At 38.4% G+C, this 14,599-nt stretch overlaps 1 protein-coding gene across 16 annotated transcripts in view; it reads right to left on the minus strand.

Moving 5' to 3' along the window:
• The window catches only part of Kmt2c (lysine methyltransferase 2C), a 231,185-nt gene that overhangs the window by 168,484 nt on the left and 48,102 nt on the right, over positions 1–14,599 (minus strand). For 15 of the 16 annotated variants that reach the window (XM_028879484.2, XM_028879492.2, XM_028879494.2 and 12 more), the window contains exon 2: positions 6,211–6,299. In XM_028879484.2, coding sequence (XP_028735317.1) covers positions 6,211–6,299 — 89 coding nt within the window. Of the gene's footprint in view, positions 1–6,210; positions 6,300–10,698; positions 10,716–14,599 lie in introns of those variants that run through there. The other variant, XM_028879495.2, reaches the window with a different exon arrangement.

Consider the following 14,599-nt stretch of genomic DNA (forward strand, 5'->3'; position numbering starts at 1 on the left):
GCATTCTTGTCATACTCCCCTCCAGACTTTCCCCACAGGTATTTTGATGCAGAGAGAAGATATTATATTGGAATGGTTATTTCTACCATATAAACCAAATAAAAAGTTAAAGACTTATATAAAAAAGTTCTCTGATTTGATTCAAAAAGGTAAATTAAGACTTCACCAGCTGACAGAAATGGACCCAGCATAAATTATAGTACCTTTAACTAATGAGAAAATTTCATCATTATGGAAAGATAATGAATACTGACAAAGAGCCTGCAGTAACTTTTTGGGAGAGATTATCAGAGTCTATACTGATACAAATAAATCAGGGAAACAGGATACAAATCAGGAGACTTAAGTAAAGTGGTTGGAAATCGATACAACTCTGTACAAAAGGCAGAACTGTATGCCATTTTTATGGTACTGATGGACTTCGAAGAACCCCTCAATATAGTCACTGACTCTCAATATACACAGAGTTGTTTTACATATTAAAACTGCTAAATTTATTCCTGATTATACAGAATTAACTTCATTATTCTTACAATTGCAGGAAATCATCAGAAATAGAGAACATCTCATTCATATATATGTGTATATATATAAAACACATATCAGATCCCATACAGGTCTGCCAGGACCTCTAGCAAAAGGTAATGATGAGCGTGATAACTTACTAATAGGTAACATGCTAGAAGTATGTAAATAGCAAAGGTTTTGTAAAACAAATAGAAAATTTCTTAATAAAAAGAAAAAAATAGCAAAGATTTGGAGAAAGATTTCTCCATCACTTGGCAACAAGCCAAGAATATTATTTAAAAAAATGAATGTCCTACTTGTTCATTCTATAACCAAACTCCATTACCTTCAGGGATCGATCCAAAAGGTATACAAAGAAATGAAATTTGGCAGATGGATGTGTTTCATTTTACAGAATCTGGAAGATTAAAGTATGTACACCATACCATTGACACCTAGTCATGATTTCAGTGGGCAACCCCTATGAGTTCTGAAAAGGCTTATTCTGTGATTATACACCTATTAGAAGTTATTATGGCCATCATGGAAATACCTGTACAAATTAAGACAAACAATGCCCGAAGCATATGTCTTCAATAAAATGAGACAGTTTTTTGCATATTACAATATAAAGCATGTTACAGGTATACCACACAATCCCACAGGCCAATAGTCATAGAAAGAACCAATAAAACTTTAAGGGATATGCTAAATAAACAGCAACAGGTAACAATGACTCGTAGAAATAGATTACATAGTGCTTAACCTTAAATTTTCTCAATGCTGATGAAAAAGGAACAGCTGCGGAGAGACATTGGATGACAGACAAAACTCCTAAGCTAAACCAACCAGTTTATTTCAAAGATATGTTGACCTCAGAATGGAAACCTGGATATGTCCTATGTTGGGAAAGGGGTTTTGCTTTTGTTTCTACAGGAGAAAAAAAGCTATAGATACCAACTAAATTAATAAAAATTCTATTCGAGCAGGAGAGACCCCTTGATGAGAAGAGAAGTAAAAGCTCATCCACCAATGTGACATCTCTACAAGTTGTAAAAAAAAAAAAATTAACAAACAAGGGTTGGGGTAGGATTCTGTTTTTGTCTTTCCAGGATAATGGAAATACCCATCTTCCGGAAATCATAAGGCCTTGGATATCAAGACGACTACAACAAAAAGAAAAAAATCTATTGGTACCAATCTACACAGAGTAAAATCTCACTGCCTAAAATCTATATCTCTTTTATTTTAGAAAAGTTGTAGTTCCAATTCAATTATAAACCAAGCTGGCTTTGGAGATGGAATTGGCTCACTCCTTCTCTAAACCCAAGCATATTGCTAAAAGAAAAGGTTGAGAGATTCTTCAGTCCAATATCAAGAGCCCTCTGGTGTGGGACAGAAGAAAACCAAAAAAAAAAAAAAGGGGGGTGGGGATCATTGTCTTCAAGATTCTAATTCCCTCCATGCTTACTCTTGATTTCTCAGAATCCTTTCTTACATGTCACGTCATCTTTAAATCCAAACTTTCCATTTTGATACTAATAATGTTTAAGTTTTTCACAGTAAAAAGTTTTTCCATTAGCAATCTCTAAAGTCTCCAGAAGGAAGATGGGGCCCTACAACAACAGTCCAGAATGATGCCATGGTACTCATCATCATACTACACTTCCAGCCAGAATCTCAGACAATCTTACCCATTGAGTACTACTCTGAGACTAGTTGCAGAATCTACAGTTAGTCCAACTGAGACTTATCTATCTGAGCTTTCTTACAGAACCCAACAGAGATACCATCACCCCCTACACAGCAGGAAGCAATTCTAAAAAAACGATAGCTTTTCTACCAAAGGTTTCATGCTTCTCAGGGTTATGGAAGATGGTTATGGGGTTGGGATAGAAAAAATTACTAGACTCAGTATTCTATTTAAAAAAAAGAAAAAGAAAGAAAGAAAGAAAGAAAGAAAGAAAGAAAGAAAGAAAGAAAGAAAGAAAGAAAGAAAGAAAAGAAAGAAAGAAAAGAAAGAAAAGAAAGAAAGAAAGAAAGAAAGAAAGAAAGAAAGAAAGAAAGAAAGAAAGAAAGAAAGAAAGAAAGAAAGAAAGAAAGAAAGAAAGAAAGAAAAAACAGAAAGAAAGAAAGAAAGAAAGAAAGAAAGAAAGAAGGAAAGGAAAGAAAGTGAAATGGATAGGTATAAGAAATTATGGTAGATTATTGTATATACTAGTAAAATTTAGTAAAATAGATAATTTGCACTGTTATGGATTCTTGTATATTGATACAAATGTAAACTATTTTATATTCCTTTTTAAGATAATTTGTATATTGATACAAATACAAAACTATATTTGTTGTAATGTACATATATTTCTACTCTTATTTAAAATATTTTGTATATTGATACAAATGTAAATTTATATCTGTCATACTGTATGTATGTTCTAACTCTGTTTAGGATATTTTGTATATTAATATGCATTTAGAATTACTGTCATATTGCACTATATATTCCTACCTCTGTTAAAGATATTTTGTGTATTGTCACAATTTTGAAGTCATTGTCCTTTTACCATACATTTGCTTATAGACTGTTTGCCTTATTTACATGAAGCCTTAGTCCTTAGGTTATTCAGGTAGATAAGACTTATAGATTTATAGTCACCTATGCTTGTCATCTCCATAGTTATGTTAGTTAGGTTATCCAGATTTACACATACATAGATCAGATGGACAGGTAATCTTCAAACACTTCATAGACCTAGAGAATATGACATTTAAATAACTTAGAATTCTGTTGATGTGAGACACAATTGCTCCTGGCAGCACCAATTTGATCCTGAGAGAATGCTGGGCTTCTAAGACATTTCCATTTGGAAGTTTGTTCTTCTAGGCACAAAATGGCCTACTGGGCAAAGAACTGTCCTTGCCTTGACTGGGGACAATACGAATGCTGTCCTTTCTGGACAAGCGGGACACAAGGAAAAGAGACTACTGAACTCTGCCAATACAGGGTAAGATGGTCTTTCAGAATTCCTGCTTCTGAAAATGGTCTGTCAGATACTCTAAGCCTATAGCGAATTTGAATACACCAACAATGCTGAAAAACATTAGGCGACTGTCCAGGCTGCCAGCTGTCTATGAAAGTTGCTTGCGTCCTTCTCCTGTTTCTCGGGTCTTTGATGGGATTGAAGACTTAACAGTTACAATCTTCTATCTTAGCTAGAACATATTAAGTATTGCATTCAGGTTCTTCAGGAAAGGGTACCTTTTGGAATGATCTCTGTAACATGCCATCTACCCACGCTCCGAACTTCTCTGGATTTTAGTATGTGTCTCTTGTTTGATATTGTTCGTGTTGGTTGTAGTTCTATCTTATCTAGATCATTATCCCTTATTCCTCCTGGACAATATTTGATAATCATTCCTATTGTATATAGTTTTGTATTAGGTTAGAACTTTCTTGTTTAGACAAAAGGGGGAGATGTAGTGCGTAGCTGTTCCAGCTTTTTTACCTGGAAATACTACCCCCATTGAGGCTTCCAGTAACTGTCACGCCTACAAGGTGGGGCTCAGACAGGAGCCCTAACGACCTGAGATCCGGATGGGCCAGCTCTCTTGGTTCCTGGATCCTAGACACTGGAGGTAGACCAAGCAGAGTTCTCCAGAGAACACTGCTGGACTGCACTTCAGCTCTCCTGGACCCTGTAACCTATCCCTTTACTTGTAAGTTACCTCACAAAACAAACCTCCTTTTTAATTAAGTGAAATTGCCTTAATACTACCACCAATAAAACCCTGGCTCAAAAAAACTTAAAACAAACAAACAAAGAATAACATAGAAATCTTCACTCAATAACAGAATACCCAAACAAGAATACTGATGGGTACATTAATAAGATTGCTGGATGGCACCATTTTAATGTAATTTATAAGATGATCATGTTAAAAATGTCAATTAAAATTTTTAAAAGAGCTGGATGTAGTGGCACATGCCTTTAATTCCAGGAGGCAGTGGCAGGTGGGTCTCTGAGTTCAAGGCCACCCTGATCTACAGAATGAGATCCAGGAGAGCCAGAGTACACGGAGAAATCCTGTCTTTAAAAAACAAAAAAAGGGCTGGAGAGATGGCTCAGAGGTTAAGAGCACTGATTGCTCTTCCAGAGGTCCCTAGTTCAATTCCCTGCAATCACATGGTGGCTCACAACCATCTATAATGAGATCTGGTGCCCTCCTCTGGTGTGCAGACATACATACAAACAGAACACTTTATACATAATAAATAAATAAATCTTAGGAAAAAAGGGGGAGGGTTCGCTTAGATTCAAATCTCCAAGCTTCACTTTACCACTCTAGTAACTAAAGAAATGCAATAGAAAGGAAAAGTATACAAAGAAATAATCATAAAGAGCTGGGTAGTGTTAGCACACGCCTTTGATACTAGCACTCAGAAGGCAAAGGCAGGTGGATCTCTGAGTTTGAGGCTGGCTTGAAACTACAGAACAAGTTCCAGGACAGCCAGGAGAAATCCTGTCTCAAAAATAAATAAAATGAAAATAATCATAAAGTATTTTCTAGAAAATATCTTAAAAGTAAAGCAAGCGCTTATGAGAGATGGCTAACTGAGTAAAGGAGCTAGCTGCCAAGCCTCATGCCCCAAATCTGAACCCCACAATTCATATAGCGGAAGAAGAGAACTTTCACAGGTTGTCCTCTGACCACCCACACCCACAAATACACACACGTGATAACTTTAAAAAAAAAAGAGAGAGAGATAAAGTGGAGCTGGAAAGACAGCTTGGTGGTTATGAGTAGTGGCTGCTCCACCAGAGGATCTAGGTTTGATTCCAAGCAAATATACTGTGGCTCACAACTGCCTGTAATTCCAGTTCCAGGAACTCCAACATCCTCTTCTGACCTCTTTGGCTACCCCATATGCACATGGTGCACATATATACATGCAGGCAAAGTTCAAACACATAAAGAAATACTATTTTTAAAAAAAAAAAATGAAGCAATCTTTTAATTTTTTTTCTAAGAAACTTTGTGAGATTCTATAAACATCAAGATAATACTCATCTTGATAAGTAGCCATCAAGATGCCATCTAAGTGTAGAAAACACTAACAGAAGAGACTATCCCATGTAGACATTTTCTACTCACACCATGAATCCCACAACTTATTAAACACTTATTAAGTGTTTTTGAAATTATTTTTGATATCTTACTTGTCCGCTCTTGCAGGTATATTTAAGGTACACATCAGTATGTTTAAGATATGTAAAAGCTGAGCACAACAGAAACTAATGGTTTAACCCAGGACTTTATACAACCATACAAACATTTTTCCTCTATATTCATACCAACAAAATAAGCTTTGAACAAATACTTGATGGTTCACAAGTCAGAAATATACTATGACCTATCATACTAAAGGCATAAAGTGCATTTCTTTCAGAAACTTGCAATTTTGCTTTCATAAGAGAAATTCATATATACAAAATGATTCAAACTAAATAAGGATTCAAGGGAAAAACTGAGAAAGAGACCTCTTTTTCACTCTATCAGTAGACATCAAAACAGATGGAAGAGTTTTGTGTACAGACAGACGAATTCTAACACAGGACATTTCTATACAAACGGTATGGACAGTATCTAAATAAGTACAAATTATTATATATTTCTGTCAAAACTCTCATTAAGATCCAATACCTGTTTCCACAATGTTTTCTGTTTCCGTCGTCTCCAGCCCATCCATGCTGTCCTCATCTTCCACTGTAGATTTTCCTCTACTTCGAGGCCTACAGCAAAAAATAATAATAATTTAAAAAAAAAAAACAAAAAAAAAAACCCAAGTAAAGTTAAATACAAAATTTTTGCTTGGTTGTTTTTTGAGACATTCTCAGATGTAACCCAAGCTGGCCTTGGACTCCTCGTCTTCCTGCCTCATCCTCCCAACCACTGAGATGTGTAGCATGCACCACCACACCCAGATAAATATTGAATTTTAAGGCTTCGATTTGAACACTTAGATATAAAGCACATTTGGAAAGTATAACATAAAATTTAAGCTTTCCCCAGCATAACAGTGCATCAAGTAATAAGTATAAAATATTTTCTTCCGTAAAGCCTGAATGCGAGGACATATCTTATGTTTAGAAGTACTGATTCAGGATTTCTCTCTCTTTGAACTGATCTTTTCCAAGATTTTTTCTGTATCCACTGGTGGCTTTTAAATTCCTTTACAAAGTTCAAACTTAAAAAAGGTTTTATTCTACATTTAGTGAAATTTAAATTTACTGAAAAGCTCAAGTAATTGGGACAGAAGATGATTCAGTGAGGAAAGGTTCTTGCTTACTTCCAACCCTGATACCCTGAGTTGGGACCCACATGGTGAAAGAAGTAAACAAACCCCTACAAGCTGCCGTGTGATCTCCATTAGTGCTCGATGACTCATTCATACATGCACACTTAGAAATGTAGAAATTGGGCTGGAGGGATGGCTCAGTGGTTAAGAGCACCAACTGCTCTTCCAGAGGTCCTGAGTTTGATTCCCAGCAACCACATGCTGGCTCACAACCATCTGTAATGAGACCAGGTGCCCTCTTCTGGCCTTCAGGGACACATGCAGGCAGAACACTGTACACATAATAAATAAGTAAATAAATAAATCTTTAAAAAAAAAAGAAAGAAAGAAAGATAGAAATTTAAAAAAAAAAAAAAAAAAAACTGCATTTTTTGGTTGTGAGCCTAGCCTTTAATGGCTGAGCCATCTCTCCAGCCCATGGTGCAAAGCTATACAGAAAAACCCTGTCTTGGGGCGGGGGGGGGGGGGGGGGGAGGACGACTGTAATAAAAGATTCAGTAAATTTAAAAGGAAAAACAAAACAAACAACAACAACAAACACTTTTTGTAGGTGGCCAGGCCTGGTAGTTCAAACCTTTAACCCAGCCCTCAGTTGCATCTCTAAGAGTTTGAGGTCAGACTGGTCTACATAACAAGCTCCAAGCTAGCCAGGGTTACAAATGTGATCCAATCTCAATTATCAGTATAATATTCTATTCTAGATAGAATAGAAGATAAGGATTGGCTATACAGCTTAGTGGTAGAGAACTTATCTAACATGTACAAGGCTCTGGGTTTATCACCAACAGAAAAATTAACTAAAGTGAAATCTGAAAGAGCTGCTCAATGGGCAACATCTTGTTTATTAACTGCAAAAGACTTCATAACTGTAATTTTGCTACTGTTATTAATCGTAACAAAAACATCCGATATGAAGGATATCTGACATGTGACGCCCAAAGGGGTCATGACACACAGTTGAGAATAACTGCTCTATAACCATAATCCCAAATAAATTCTTTCTTCTGTAAATCTTCTTAGTCATGGTGTTTCATCAGAGCAATAGGAAAGTAACACAATGTTTAACTCTCAAAAAATAGAGATGAAGGACTTGCAAGGCGGCTCAGCTGGTAAAGGTACTTGCCACCAAGCATGACATCTTAAGTTTGATTTGTATGACACACATGGTGGAAAAGGGAATCAACTCCAGCAAACTATCCTCTGGACTCCCATCTGAGTATCACAGCACATGTGCCCTTCCTACATACACACAAATTAACTGGAATGTAATTTTTAAAATGATAGGGTACCAGCAGAGATATCCCTGTCTACCAAAAAAGATTATTCAGATGAATCATTTAAGTGATGATACTCAGCAGCTACTAAAATCATACACAACTATAGTTACTAACATATAAATCTTTTTATGACTACATTCCTTATGTGAAAAGAGAAGCAACTATTCTGCATATTTTCTACACAGTGTGTGTGTGTGTGTGTGTGTGTGTGTGTGTGTGTGTGTGTGTGTGTGTGTGTAAATTAAAAATACCAAGTGAAACCATAACATAATGGTACTAAATATTTTCCTTGAACCTGCAAGATGGCTCAGTGGGTAAAGGTGTTTTGCACAAAGACCAACAACAACCTGAGCTTGATCCCCAGGATCCACATGGTGAAGAAAACCAACTCTCACAAATTGTCCTCTGACCTCCGCATATGTGCCATGACAGGCATGCAGTCAATCACACATGCAGGGGCACACACATACACACAGAGAGACACACACAGAAACACACAGCAGGGAGTATCAAGAAGTACAATGTGTGTGTCTATGGAGGAGTTTCTAGAGAGGACTGATGTGGGGACAGTGAGGAGCAAGCAGGACTGAATGTTCGTGGCACCTTCCAATGGGCTTACTGAGAATAGTCCATGGGGCTAAATGCCCCTTCCTTTTCTGAGTTGTTGCATCTATCACTTCTGCTACCTGCTGGCATCAGGCTCCAGCTTCTCAGGCCTTTCAACAAGAACTAAATAAATACCAGACACTAAAAGAGAGCTTCCAAACTTTCAACTATGGTTAAGGACTTCTAGACTTCAACTGCCTAGACTGGAAAGATGTTATTGCCTCTATAATATGTAGACTGCCAATGTTGTATTAGACCAATCTAATATATTCTCTGTTAATATATATTATGTATACAGTATACCGGCTATATTCATCTATGTGCATACGAAAATATCAAACTACCTCCTAAGAATCAAATACTGTCATCAGTTATACTGGGGAATCTCACTCTCCCATTAGTTGGTTACTAGACCAGAATCCCTAGAAACAACTGATGTGAAAGATAAGAGACCTGGAGGTCTAGAGCAGAGGGGAGTCTATAACACATGCTATGGGGGTTAGTGTGTCACTACTGGATAAAAGCACAGACTCGGATGGAAAGATGTTATAACCTTGTGTGAGGGTGTGTGTGTGTGTGTGAGAGAGAGAGAGAGAGAGAGAGAGAGAGAGAGAGAGAGAGAGAGAGAGAGAGAGAGAGAGAATTACAAAAAGTGAATGCTTAAAACAAATGTAGGGAAGTCTATTACTACATGTAATAACATGTCTATTACTACATGTATTATCATATCTACTACTACAGTTACGTGTACAGTAGTTACCTACTGTACCATCTTTATTCCTGTTACTATGATCAACAAGAAAAATTGATCCTAAGACAGCAGCAGAGACTCTTTAACAATCAATGGCTTTTGTTTCAAATGTAACGTGAATGTTTGCCTGTGTGTATGCTTGCGCATCTCACGTATGCCTGGCTCTCAAAAAGTCTAGAGGACATAAGATACAATGAACTGGTGGTCACAGGTTACAGGTGGTTGTGAACTACCATGTGGGCACTAGAAATAGAACCCAGATCCTCTTCAAGAGTAACAAGTGCTCTTAACTGCTAAGCCATCTGTCCAGCCCCATCAATCACTTTTTAAGCAACCTCAGTTCTAGCCTTGCCAGTTGCCCAACATTAGAAAACAAAACACTAAGATTCTTTTTTGTTTGTTTTTTCTTGTTTTGTCATTTAATTTAATTTTACATATCAGCCACAGATTCCCTTGTTCTCCCCCCCACCCCCACCCCGCTCCTCCCATGCCCACCCCACATTCCCATCTCCTCCAGGGCAAAGACTCCCCTGGGGATTGAGTTCAACCTGGTAGATTCAGTCCAGGCAGGTCCAGTCCCCTCCTCCCAGGCTGAGCCAAGTGTCCCTATATAAGCCCCAGGTTCCAAACATCCAGCTCATGAACTGAGGACGGGTCCCGCTCCCACTGCCTGGAAGCCTCCCAAACAGAGTAAGCTAATCAACTGTCTCACTTATCCAGAGGGCCTGATCCAGTTGGAGGCTCCTCAGCTATTGGTTCACAGTTCATGTGTTTCCACTATTTGTCCCTGTGTTTTTTCCAATCTTGGTCTCAACAATTCTCACTCATACAAACCCTCCTCTTTCTCGCCAACTGGACTCCTGGAGCTCCGCCTGGGGCCTGGCCATGGATCTCTGCATCCAGTTCCCTCAGTCATTAGATGAGGTTTCTAGCATGACAATTAGGGTGTTTGGCCATAGTGTCACGAGAGTAGGTCAGTTCAGGCTTTATCTCGACCATTGCCAGTAGTCTATTGTGGAGGTATCTTTGTGGATTTCTGTGGACCTCTCTAGCACCTTGCTTCTTCCTATTCTCATGTGGTCTTCATTTATCATGGTCTCTTATTCCTTGTTCTCCCTCTCTGTTCTTGATCCAGCTGGGATCTCCCACTCCCCTAAGCTCTCATTCCCTCGACCCTTGCCCTTCATTACCCCACTCACGTCCAGGTTGTTCATGTAGATGTCATCCATTTCTCTGTCTTTGGGCGATCCCTGTGTCTTTCTTGGGGTCCTGTTTTCTAGGTAGCCTCCCTGGAGTTGTGAGTAGCAGTCTAGTCATCTTTGAAAACTAAGATTCTAGAAGGCGGCAGAATAGTAAGGGAGAGGAAGGCATGAGGAAGCCATGAGACAGGAATGGGAACATCAAAAGAAAAATGAAGACTGTATACAAAGTTCACACACACTTCCAATCCCTCCTGTGTTCCCCTACTTCTCAAATTCACAAACTCTTTTTCTTTATTGTTGTTTTACACAACACACACACACACACACAAACACACACATACACACACAAACTACCAAAATCAGTCCTGCCAGAGCCATCTCTTTTTCCTTTTTTTTTTTTTTTAAAGATGTATTTATTTATTATGTATACAGCGTGTATGACTGTAGGCCAGAAGAGGGCATCAGATCTCATTACAGATGGTTGTGAGCCCCCATGTAGTTGCAGGGAATTGAACTCAGGACCTCTGGAAGAGCAGTCAGTGCTCTTATCCTCTGAGCCATCTCTCCAGCCCTCTTTTTTAAAAAATGTTTACATACGTGATACATGTCTAACAACGAGTATGTGAAATGTGCATGCAGTTTCCTGTGGAGGCCAGAGGCATCTGATGTTCCTGGTGCTGGAGTGACTGGCAGCTGTGAGCCACCCAATGTGACTGCTGAGATTTGAACCCAGGTCCTCCTGCAAGAGCAGTATATACTCTTCACCATGAGCCATCATCTCTCCAGCCCAGTGCATTACATCTTATGTCTATCACTTAGATTAAACCTTGCAATGTCTCTCCCTAACCTTCACAGCTATATCAAAACTACCCCTTAGATTGTCTTAAAAGACCTCTGCAGTCTCATCTCTTAACTGGTACCAGGTTTGCTAAACTCTTAGCAAATTGTATTCCTTCTATTACAAACTCACTCACTTGGTGCAGCTTTTATACAAGCTACCCCCGGTGCCTGCAAAGTAACCTTTATCTTCTCCAATAACCCCTCAACAATCAAACAGGTACAGATCAAACCCATAATGCTTTTCTAATCAGACTTAGCTTAGTGGTTCTGCTACAAGCTCCCTACGTGTACATGCACTATCACACTGCGCTGAACTGCCACTAGCCGGTAATACCTTAAAAGGAATCATAGCATTTTTGTGTGCTTCCAATATTTTCCTGCACAGAGACAAAAAATACAAAGAAAAAAAAATCTATCACTGCTGGGAAATGCTAATGAACACACTGATTTTATTAAAACTAAGTGAAAGTAAAGAAGTAAAGAAAGTAAAGAAAGAATTAAACCCTTATACTGCCTTTTCTATAAGAATAGTTAGAGTGGACATCAACATAGGCAGCCAGGCCTGATACACTCAGAAAACCGAGGTAGGATCACTTGAACCCAGGTTACAGAGCAAGCCTGAGCAACATAGCAAGACCCCATTTCAAAACAAGCCAATTGAAAGGGAGACAGGAGGTATACTTATAAAAAGTATTCTATCAGCAGGGCAGTGGTGGCGCATGCCTTTAATCTCAGCACTAGGGAGGCAGAGGTAGGTGGATCTCCGTGAGGTCGAAGACAGCCTGGTCTACAGAGCAAGTTCCAGGACAGTCAGGGCTACTACACAGAGAAACCCAAGTTTTATTTCAGAGCTAGAGAAATGGCTTATAGTTAAGAGTACTTGTTCTTGTTCTGGGTTTGATTCCCAGAATCACATCTGAAGACTCAGAACCACCTGTAACTCTAGTTCTTCTTCTGATCTCTGTAGAAACTGCACATGTGGTACACATAGACACAAGCAGGCACACATACATACACATATATTTTGATTTGTTTTGCTTTTAAAGATTTATTTTTATTTTATGGGTATGAGCATTTGCTTGAGTATATAGGTGTGAACCACATGTATGTTGTGCCTATCAAGGCCAGAAAAAGGTGTTGGATCCCCTGAAACTAGAGTTATAAGGGATTGTAAGCCACCATGTAAGTGCTAGGAACTGAACCTGGGTCCTCTGCAAAAGCAGCAAGGGCTCTTAACCAATGAGATCTCTTCAGTTCCCACATATTCTTTTTAAATTCTAGCTTAATTTTTTTAGGTATGAAGTTGGAACTAGGATTTTTAAAAATATTTATTTTTTAAAGATTACATTCTAAAATACTTATAAAAGAAATAATACTATGGCTGAAACTTGGTTCAAAGTAACACAAGAAGAAAAGAGTATAAATGAAATAAGGCTGTGTTTGTTTTCTAAGGATAAGGAAAGCCTGGAGTTAGATGGATGGGGAAGTGGGAAGGATCTGGGAGGAGAAACCATAATCAGAATATATTATTTGAATTTTCAAATATATTAAATATACACCTGTAACTATGGAGCAGTTTCTATGCTTCCAGCTCACCACCAGTTACTAAAAATATGGTGCAAGATGAAAAAAATATGACAGTTGTTCAACTGAGTGACAATCCATTGTACTTTCTATTACCTATAAAAAATCTATAAAAATACATAATTCAGTTTCTTAACCAAAAAAATCTATTTTTTCCATAAAATATATTTTATCAAAAAATAATAAATGAAATTAGGCTGTTGCGTGTTGCTGTTTTAGGTAAGTGATGATAGTATAGGAGTTCATTATATTATTCTCTACATACTTACATATAGCAATTTTACAAAACAGAATTTTCTAAAAAAAAGAGGAAAGGATTTCCTTAGGAAGGAATGTGGCTAATTTTTAAAAGAGGAGGAGGGATCGCAAGTGGAAAGCCACATATATGAGAGAATTATTTTAGCACGATGACCTGTGCTGAAAGCTATCAGCAGAAGAAAGCTTCCTTTCAGACTGAGCTCAGTAGAAGTGTGCTGGTCCGTTCAGAACCTTCACTACATTAAAGCACAGGTCCTATGTAAAGACCGCCGAAGTCAAAGTCTGGCGCTAGAACTCGCTGGGCCTCAGATGTTGACAACGGGGCGGGGCGGAGGGGTGGTGGAGAGACAGTCTCTATTTAAAATATTTTCATAACAAGTAAGACATTAACACATTTTTACTAAAAGAATACTTTCTCGTTGCCATTGTCCAGATAACAGGCCCTGAAAGGTCAAAGGACTTGTGAACTCTCTACCAGGCACTGCACAAAGTACACTGGCAGTCTGATTGGCTTCTTTTTCACTTAGGCATCCAGCTGGTTGACATTTTGCAACTTCCCTTACATATGATTGAAATGCAAGCAATACCGACAGAAGCTTCTTTTCCACACCCAGTACTTGTCCTCAAACCTCCCTGCAACATTCAATCCATCACCTCTTCTCTTTGTGGCAAACATCAATGCTTGGACATCAGGTGCCAAGACTAAGCTACTGTGATAACCTCAGATTTAGCCAGCATAGTTCTAACTAACAGTATCTTGGTGTCATCACAACAATCAACATTTTATAGAAAGGAAAAATGACAACTTCGGGAATTAGCAGGGCATAGGCTTGTAATCCCAGCACTCGGGAGGCAGAGGAGTTATAGCAAGGGACCAGTGTGGTGTACCTAACAAATTCCAAGCCAGGCAAGGCTAAACAAACAAACCCTATCCTAAAAATAAGAGGGTCAAGAAGATAACTCAGTAAGTACAAGCACTTACTACATAGACCTGACCAATCTGACAATTCTCAGAGCCCATGTAAAAGTCCTGATGGACTAGCAAGCATATGTAAACCCAGGACTGCTACAGTGGGAAATAGGAGGTAGAAAAAGAAGCTGGTATATGTACCTCAGCAGCAGAAACAAGAGAGACCCTGCTTAAAAACAAGGTGGAAGGCCAGAACCAACTCCCAAAGTTATTCTCTGAACTGCATGTGTGAACCCCACATACAAA

Source organism: Peromyscus leucopus, chromosome 3 (genome assembly GCF_004664715.2).
Source record: "Peromyscus leucopus breed LL Stock chromosome 3, UCI_PerLeu_2.1, whole genome shotgun sequence".
Taxonomy (NCBI): Eukaryota; Metazoa; Chordata; class Mammalia; order Rodentia; family Cricetidae; genus Peromyscus; species Peromyscus leucopus.